The 10,015-nt window shown below is 45.5% G+C and overlaps 1 protein-coding gene across 4 annotated transcripts in view; it reads left to right on the plus strand.

Moving 5' to 3' along the window:
* Positions 1 to 9,442, plus strand: part of LOC140897118 (opsin-5-like) — a 67,646-nt gene extending 58,204 nt beyond the window's left edge. For all 4 annotated transcript variants that reach the window (XM_073309449.1, XM_073309450.1, XM_073309451.1 and 1 more), the window contains 2 exons: positions 4,634 to 4,962; positions 8,282 to 9,442. In XM_073309449.1, the coding sequence (XP_073165550.1) occupies positions 4,634 to 4,962; positions 8,282 to 8,860 (908 nt within the window). In that variant the 3' untranslated portion in view covers positions 8,861 to 9,442. The remainder of the gene's footprint in view (positions 1 to 4,633; positions 4,963 to 8,281) is intronic.
* The last annotated feature ends 573 nt before the right edge of the window (positions 9,443 to 10,015 follow it).

The following is a 10,015-nucleotide window of genomic DNA, read 5'->3' on the forward strand; positions in this document are numbered from 1 at the left end:
ACATGCAAGGAAGGTACATCTCATGTTTCTGAAGTCTCACCTTCTGCGATCTCTTTGGAGAACCTAGCCCTTAGTGATAAGGAAAGTGGTAGCTAGAGCAGGGACGCCTGGGTTCTAGTCCCATTTCTGCCAATGACTCCCTGTGTTACAATGGCAGAAGTTGTTAGAGCTTCTGCCAGCTGTATAATGCAGATAATAAATAGTGACCTACCATTTAGGGATTTGCAATAATTAATTGCTTGTATGTAAAGTACTTTGAAAGAAATGAAGGACACAAGAGAAATGCCACTGTTACTTAGCATATTACTAGATGAAAGTCAGAGCCAAGCTTTCAGCTGATTTCTCATTAATACTTCTGTCAAATTTGTGGTGCCTCCATTCTTCACAATGCAAACTCCTGCTTTGCCGCAGCTGTGCGGGGACACATTGACTTGCTTGCACGCTTTTGCAGATGCATGACTGGCAGCCACAAAGCAGATTGTCCCTACAGGCTAACAGTCCAATTCATAGAGATAGCATTGGAAGGAAGTCACATCAGTTAAAGCAGCCAACTCAAAGCTTATGGGATCACTTTGTATAACTGCAGAAATTATCACAAAAAGTGAGGAAAAAAGATAAAGATTAAATTTGGGCATTAAAAGGCAGCCAGGTACCAGCATCTTTTCCCTCTGTAATTTCTGTTTCTGCACTTGGTTGTGTGGCTTCTCAAGCTTATCTTCCTGTAATGCACTTGTGCATTTTCCCCTAGGAAATGTCTAATCTCAGCATATTTTTAATTGCTTAGTTTCAAAGAAAAGTTATTCTAACATATGTCTGAAGATTTAGCTTTTTAAATTAAGCCCTTAGAAGATAAGAGAGTTTAGGATTTAAGGGAGGGGGAGGAAACTCAGAGAAAAACCCAACTCATGTTTCATCAACTGGCTTTTCTGAAGTAAACTCTGATAACACTGATTTAAACTTAAAATAAAAGCTCTGATCTTTCTTCATTTCCAGATGCAAATCCCACCAGGCGCTTCCCCCGAGCTCTTATTTTCATCAAGGTTTAGGACATCTGTAGCTTACTTAGCATTTCACCTCCAGAATTTTAGGGAATCATAGAAACTGGAGCTGAAAAATTTCCATCAAAGCCATCTTCCCTGGAACTAGTACAGGACAGAACTTGCAGGACTGCCCCTCAGCTTATTCTTCAGCACTCTGGCCCCTATTACTAGCCTTTATATTGTAGGGCACTTGTCATACAGAGATATAGATATATCTAGTGGGCACTATACAGATGGTTAGGTAGTCACAGTTCCTGCGCTAAAGAGCGTACACACTCAATATGCAGTGAACTTACTACACTTTCAAAGCGTAGCATAGAGTATGCTTTAACTGCAGAGCTACTACGCTTGAAGGGTTTGTGTGGTGTGTATGCAGGTCATTTCAATTAACTCAACCCCAAATTAGTGCATAGTAAACCCCACTTCCTTCCCCTGTGTAGACAATCCTTAGAAGGCAAGGAGTGAGGGAAAGGGAATATTACAAAGTAGAATTGCCTGGTCCAGTTTTAGCTATCCAAATGCTGATGCTCCCTGTATCTTGCATGTGAGACTATTGCCAGTGAAGTAGATCTCACTCTTGCATATTTCTCCTGTTATTCAGGTGAAACAGGCTTTACCTCAATTTCCCCTGGTTACGTGAATCATTTCACCATGAATTCCATGAGCACCTGCATGGAAGAGGAGGGCCAGGATTTCTAGCTATTACAGTCAGTCAGGGTTTTACCACTCACTGGGGCAAGTCATTCCACCTCCTTCTGGGCCTCGTTTTCCCTGCCTGTCTGATGGGGATAAGAGTACATGTACACTGCTGTGCTTAATTTGTGCCAGGGGTGAGCCATGGCACCTCTGGGCTTGGCTCATCACTTATGAAAGTAAAAAAAAAAAAAATTGTTTGAGCCCCAGCACCTTTTCCATTACAAAGTAAGCCCTGGTGTACTGCCCTGCCCAGTGGCTTGGTGAGGCTTCATTAGTTACTGTTTGTTAAGTTCTCCAAGGTCCTCAGCTCCATGCAGATTGTTGTTCTCCATTCCAGTGTTTCTCTGCTAAGCCAAGGCTGATTGCTTCAGCTCAGGGTTGCCATTCTGTGCAGTGTTCACAGTGACATCCTCCTGGTTGGACACAGGTCAGACTGGTGAATGGCAGGCTGCATGCCCAGAGTTTGCTACACTGGCAGAGCTCCCTGTAAAAATCATCTCCTCTCACTGAAAGGAACTACAGTGAAGTGGAAAAGGTTCGTTTCCCAGCAACCAACTAATTGACAGCTTATTGTTCTATCGGATATGGAGTTACACCAGGGGTTTCTTTAACCCACTGGATATAGGATAATGTGCCTTCATACTGAGAGGACGTCAAGCCTACATTTCCAAAAAGCCACCTGATTTGTACCAGAAGTTGATAGGACTGCTCTGGGATAGCTCTTGTCCTACCTTACAGGATATTCAGAGAGAATGGTGATAGGCAAATCCTCCTCTCCTTCAGACCAAGGACCTGTGGAGTCCCATAAAGCTCAGTCCTCCTTCTCCAACTCTTTCGAGACTTATGGGGAACTATGAAATGCCATGGCCTCAAATGCCAACAGCACAGAGGACAGCATCTATATATCATCACAAATAGCCTCATCTCCCTCTGCCTGGCTGAAGAAGAAACCAAGCACAACACAGTTGATGCTGGGAGAAGACGGAAACACTTTGGAGACCTACCAATTATCACCTTGCCCTGCATCAAAGGTCTCTGCTGAAGATGGTGACATCAGGCCTCCTGGACTCCTTGCTGCTGATGAGCACATGCCACACTGTGACCACAGACATTGTTCTCTTTCGTTTGCGACGAGCCAGAAAATGGCACCTCAGCTTAGCAAAGAGGCTTGCCTGCAGAGATCAAGGCCCTCTTACCCTCCCGGCTGGGCTCCTGCCACTCACTGGATCTAGATATGAAGATTCCAACATCAGGAAAGCATCAGTAACTCCAGAATGTGGCAACCTTCTCCTCAGCAACTCCAACCACCAGGAGCACTTCATTCTCCCCAACTCCTGATGCGCTGCTCACTACCCTGGCTCCCTGTGGAACACGGCATCAAATTCGAGGTCTCAGAGTTAAGCTTTTCAAGGCCTTTGAGGGGATTGTCCTGAGACGTCATAGGGAGAGGCACCCTCTGAATAACACCTCCCTCACAGCTGCTTTTCCTCAGGAAGAAAGAAGCTGCCAGCCTCCAGTGGAGCTTGTGGAAGCAGGGCTTTCCCGGCAACAGGGCCAGGGCTCTGGCACGCCTTACTGGGGAAGACCGTAGGTCTCATGCTTTGAGCCCAGAGAGACAGAATGATGCAATTGTGCATGCAGTGACCATAACTGGGCGCATGTTCATGGTAACTTTATGCCTGTTGAGGCATGTGATTACGGAAAATGCAGGCCTAAGCAACATGAGCCCCAAAGCTCCATATTTTTAGTGTCTACCTTTAACAACTAACTCCGATAGCTAGGACACCCGTCACCTGAGACTCAGACCCAAATTAAAGTCAAGTCAAATGTTAAATACTGTCCTGCGTGCAGTACTGTATGAAAATACCTGATCCATCCTGTTCTAGGTGTATAGACACATGCAAAATCAGCCTTCAGTGCACATGTGTATTGGATTCCCATTCTGATCATTGCCCATGGCAGATACAAGGAAAACACTGCCTTTTGGATTACAGCCAACATTGCTAGACTATTACTTTGGAAGGTGGGGGACATCATCTGCTGCTGATGCATCCATACAGTGACTACTATCAAAACAAATGGAAGTGACTGGTATATACCAAAAGAAGTATATACCCCTTGAAACTGGAGCTGTCCATCAGCACTGACATTAAGGGACACATTCAATTGGCTTCTGAAAGTATTTGCAGGTGCAGCCATGCATGTGTGTAAATACAAAGTTTCATGCGCAGAGATGCAGACTATTTACTGTCCATCAAATAGTGCATTTCCAGAAGCCCTTTGAAAATGCAGTCCTGAGCCCATGTAATGTAAATTGTAAAGCTTTGTCAAAAACCTTGAAGGAGCTGCCAACACTTTCTTACACAATTCCTCTGAAAGTAAAAACTGAGGACAATAGTTATTCAAGTAACACTACTAACTGAAGCTGAGAAGAGTAGTGGGGTGGGGGAGGGGGAAGATCTCTGCTAAGGGCAGTTGGGTTTGTAAAAAAATCTCATCAGTCCAAAAGAGCATTTGCTACCTGCAGGGAAAGCAGCATGCATCAGGGGACAAGCCCAGAGCTGGGGAGCAGGAGACATGTTCTCTTCTTAGCTCTGCTTCTTGTCTGTGACCTTGGGCAGGTCACTTAGCCTGTCTGTGGTGCCTCAGTTTCACTATCTTTAAATTGGGGGATGAGAACACTGATCTGCCTTTCTAAGTTTGCTCTGCAAAACCAGAACTAAGGAGCGGGGTTTATATGTGGGTCCTATTTCATCTCAATGCCCTACATTTGGGGTTGGCTCAGATAAATAGCTCCAGATTATGGCCCTTTTCTGAAAGCCAACCCCTCAGAACTGAGGGAACTCAGCCCTTTTCTTTGGAAACCTACCAACAGCTGTCATTTCTCTCTTTTGCAGGCAATAAGTTCTCTCCCACACACGCTGGTGTCCTGTTACTGTGTGTCTGGGCATATGCCCTTGTCTTTGCCGTAGCTCCTCTAGCCAACTGGGGCAGTTACGGACCAGAGCCCTACGGGACAGCCTGCTGCCTTAAGTGGAAAGCTTCAACCAGGGAGGCAATGATCTATATTGTGGCCCTCTTCATCTTCTGTTACCTCTTCCCCTGCCTTCTGATCCTCATCTCCTACTCGCTCATCCTTTGGACAGTGAAAGTGTCCCGAAGAGCCGTGAAGCAGCACATGTCACTACAGAGCAAAGCCAACAGCGTACACAGCTTGATTGTAAAGGTAGGGCAATGGGGCTTGTGTGCAGCAATGAAAGCAAAGGGGCTTTGCTGGGAGATCTCCCACCACACACGGGGAAAGTCTTACTAAGAGGATATAGCATGGACTGGAATGCAGGACCCCTGGGCTCTGCTCCCAGCTCAGCCAGAGATTTCCTCCGTGACCTCAGGCAGGCCAACTCCCCTCTCTGTGCCTCAATTTCCCTGTCTGTAAAATGGGCATAATGATACTCATCCACCTTTGTGGAGCTCCTTAAGATCCTTGCATGCAAAGTGCTAAGTATGATCAATTATTGAAAACAAAAAATAACTGGAAAAAATAATCTGATTTGAGCCCACTAAGCTATTAGGAAAGTTCAGGCTCTGAGCCAGTTTGCTGCAGAATTCAGTAGCTTGAGCCTAGCTTCTAAGACAAGCTAAAACATCATACACTTTGTTTGTATCTCTTCTCAATTCTCCACTTACCAGGGTAGTGCCTGATACATGTCTTGTGGTAGCTGGATGATCTTGCAGGGGAAAGGACTCAATGATCTCTCACTCTTATAGTCTTCTAGTGCAGCTGGAACTCCTGCCCAGCTCATTGGCTGAAGACAGTGTGGCATTACACAGGATTTTCTTTACTGCATCAGGTCACTAGTACTTCAAGTCCAGCATTCTGCCTCTGCCAGTGGCCAATACCTCATGCTTTAGAGCCGTGGTTCTCAACCTGGCTTATGGCACACAGCTGCAACCCATGTGACATTCACAGGGCCACACAGGTAGTATGCATATTGTGTGGAAGTGGCTCACAATGGTAAATAGGTTGAGCACCACTGCCCTCCTCTCCTCCATGCTGCTGGCCAATTGATCACGTGCCTTTCTTTCCTAACACCAGCAGGGATCAGCTGATGCCAGAAGTATGAGGGTTCATTACCCTTTCCTGAGGAATTAATTGCTCTGTCAGCTGAGATGCCCTGAACACTGCCGAGGATTTGAAGGCCAGATTCTCAAACAAGCTAGGCATGCACATATATGCCTAATATGCCTGCACATGGCTAATTAGTTACATTAGGTCCACAGTTATCCAGTTTGATTGCACAGCTACAGTAAATGCCCACACATTTGAGGCTTGCAGTTGCTGAGTCACTGGAAGATCTGGCCCAAGCATATCTAGGCAAACTCAGTAGAAGACTAAGACTTCTGAAGCCACTTGCTCCTCCCTAGAAATAGGCCCAAACCAAAAGCCAGATGCTATGTCCTCAAATTTTGGGTAAAATTTGGATCTGAACCCTGGCTCCAAATTTTGAAGCTGTGTCCTATTTCTATTCCTCTCCAAAAGGAAAAAAATATGTACACTATTATCCAAATACCCCTTAACACTTTGGCAGTCAAGACACATAATGGAGGGGTGGGAAAGCGTAGCTAATAAACAACTAACTGAGAACATGAAAATAGGAAGGGACAAGATGGCTGTTGCCATTTCCCTGAATAGTGACACATGAAAGAAACACACAGGATCATGACTGAAGAAAAAATTCTTATCAGATCAGCAACAAATAATCTTGTCTGAAACTATTCCATCCCTCCCCCACATTCCCCAGGCACAAACCATTAAAACAAAGGGAAGTGCAGGCTGAAAATATGACCCCGCCTCCCTTCCGTATCTCAAAATCTGAGCGTCTCCTGACTATCTAGCAGCAGAATGGACTGTTCCCAGAGCTGCCTTGATTTGTTGGCAAACACATTCTCCTTTTATTACAGAGGAGCTTGGAGCCAGGATGGCAAAGCAACCTTCACCAGTGACAGATGAAGGCAGCTTCCTGGAGGCAATATACAAACATGTTAGGGTCTTGCTCACTCAATTCAACACTGGTTTGTTTGGAATTCTGAGTCAAGCATTTGAGCGAGTCCACATGAGTCCATATTTCTTTGCACCTAAAATAATGAGACTCCTTGAAGGCTTCTGAAAAGTAGAAGTATTTACCAAGCCAGATTAATTCTCCAGGTGTTTATATTTGTGCTGCTAGCAATACACCCCTCCTCCACCTCCTTATTTAAAGCCATCAGATGGATTTGGTTTCATATTAAATTACATTGAAAATAATAAAAAATGCTGCCTTCATGACTCACTGTCCCCCCAGCCTACAAGCTAATGCTGTAATTTACCAGGGGGGGGGGAGAAGTCTGTCAAAAGAATTGATGCCTTTTTTTAAAAGGAAGCAAATTTGATTCTCTAACAGACTCAGATGTGCATGTGGTATTGGAGGAAGCATGGACTTGTGGTAAAACCAGCACACTCAGCTCCTAGCCCTGCCGCTAACTTTTGTTTCTTTATGCCCCTTGTTTCTCATCTGTAAAATGCAGGAAATAATGCCCCTTCCTCCTCCCCAGTGGTTTGCGGTCTCTCGATAATACATTCTTTGGGATAGGGACCGTCTCTCTGCACAACAGGGCCCTGTCCCAGTTAAGGCTTTTTGATGCGACTGCAATACAATAATGCTTCTCGACCCCAAAGAGCTTATGATGTTCAGCCTACTTGTGCTTTTTGCTTTCACATCTCGTCATGATAAGGAAAGCCTCAGGATTCTTAGCCTTCCCCCACCAAGCATCCTATGCAATGATCAGAATGATATGGTTGAAGCAACTAACGTATCTGAGCTGTAACATGCTGACTTGCAATTTAATCGTTTACATATGAACCTTCCTGCACGCCCAACCATATCACAGCGTTTTAGATCATGGCTATTTAAATAAACAGAGGAGTAGGGCTCTCAAACTGTGTCCAAAATACCATTCCAACTGACATCCATCCCAACATACAGCTAGGGTTAAGACTTCACAGCAGGAGAAGGCAGACAGGGGATCTCTCACACACACCACCTGGTTTCTTTTCAGCACCACAGTCTCTCTCAGGAGCTATTTCCTGCAGTTAGGTCTCCTGACCACACAAACATATCTAGTGCAGATGGTCTGTTGGCAACTGGGAGGGAATATTGAAAAACAGAGACCCATCTAACTATTGTGCCAGGGGTCCGTGGCATCACTTCTCCCCTGAGACATATTGCTGCAGATGGGATAGCAGCCAAAATGCTCACTGCAAAGCTAGGAGCTGTCTTTATTACTATTCTTCGTACACATGTGTATGCTACAGAGGAGCTGTTGAGGAAAAGTTTAATCTGGAAGGATTGAGCCAGATGGCTGACTCTGGCCATTAGGGGCCATGGCTGAACGGTTTGGGGTTAGGTTGCCTTGGGATTTTGGCATAGGCCTGTGTGCACTTCAGGAGGGTTGTGGGGGGGGGGGCACTATGCTTCATACCATAGTCATTTCCTTTTCTCTTCCAGCTAAGCATTGCTGTGTGCATTGGATTTCTAGCTGCCTGGACCCCCTATGCAATTGTTGCCATGTGGGCAGCCTTTGGAGATGCCAACCAGGTGCCAGTTCTGGCCTTTGCACTCTCTGCTGTTTTTGCCAAATCCTCGACGACCTACAACCCTCTGGTCTATCTGCTCTTCAAACCAAACTTCCAGAAGTTCCTCTCCAAAGACCTGTCCCTGCTGCAGGCTATCTGTGCTGTCATCTGCTGCAGCCACCAAAGTGTTGTCACACTCCAGTCTTTCCAGACCAGAGAGGGCAGAACCTCTGCGAGGCTCTCCACAGCCTTCCCTGAGTCCCCTGGGGCTTGCAGGAACTGCAATGACACTTTTGAGTGTTTCAGTAACTATCCCAGGTGCTATAAGCTCACCCAGCAGCCTGACCCTACAGCCAGGCCCAATCCACTGGCAGACAGGCCTGCTTGCCAGCCGGCTCTAAAAAGGACCGTGCAGGTCATGGTGCTTGTTACAAGGAAGAAGTCGGGAATGGGGACTACAAGTGTGGCAGGAAACGTTCTGCCTTCAGATCTTGTGAAAGATCTTATCTGAGCATCCAGAGAGGCCAGGAGCTCCTGAGCAGGGTTAGGTCTCCCCCATCCTAGACAGCAGGGAATATTTTAGCCTCATATTAAAAAAAATCTGTTTATATGTCTGGTGGGTCCTAACCTGCAAGACACCCTTTATGCGATACAGAACACTGTACACGAGCCTTCCATTTTTGCTGTTGCAATTTTGGGCCCACAATTTGTCCCTGCAAAAATGGACACTGGTGTCTGAAAATCTGACTATATATTACAGTTATGGATGTTTCCCCTGAAACATGCGCCTCAGGGCCCTTTATCTTTGGTTTTCCATATTCTGGTGCTTCGATGGCCAAGCATGAACTTTATTCTCTTGAGAAGTATTGTCTAGCATGCAGGGCTGGGAGCTAGAAAGTCCTGTGTTCTGATCCCAGCTCGGATACAGATTCCTGTAGCCTTTTACAACCAAGTCACTTAATCATGTCAGTATTCCCACTGATCTACCCCACATGGGGGATTGTGAAGATTAAGTAGTTAATGTTTGCAAAGTGCTTTGACTCTAAAGAGACCTCTATAAGCACTAAGTATTATATTAAATCTTGAGACATCACTCTGTGCTTATGTCATATTACCCAATTCTCTCACATTAATGCAAACCACCACCATTAATATAAAATAAAGTCCTGTCCTACAGATAAGGATTTGGGTTGACGATGACACTATTCAACTAATACAGATTTTGTATGCTGCTCCCCACAATGTGAACAGCGAGACTGCAACTGCATGACATCCGTTTAGGTGGATTTGCAGTGACGCAAGACTGGGCTTTATTGTCCATTTAGCTTTTTAAACAACATGTAGGCAAAACATTCCTAGGGGAGGGGACTGGGGTAGAGGAGAGCAGAGTAGTTATCCAATGGTCTGATCCAAAGCCCATTGAAGTTGATGGAAAAAAATCATGATTACGTGCTGAACTCTGTCACAGGGTAGCTTACAAGGCAGAAAACGATGGAAGCGAGAAGCCCGTGCACCAATCTGGTCAGCTCGCATCGTTTCCAGAGCTCCACCCTCTAATGGCAAAACAGAGAGTGGGCACAAATATGACACATTTATATATGAACTCCTGCATAAGCACTGCAAGGAATGCAGTTTACTAGAACATTTGGATAAATAAGGGAATCCC

This window comes from Lepidochelys kempii, chromosome 13, assembly GCF_965140265.1.
Source record: "Lepidochelys kempii isolate rLepKem1 chromosome 13, rLepKem1.hap2, whole genome shotgun sequence".
Taxonomy (NCBI): Eukaryota; Metazoa; Chordata; order Testudines; family Cheloniidae; genus Lepidochelys; species Lepidochelys kempii.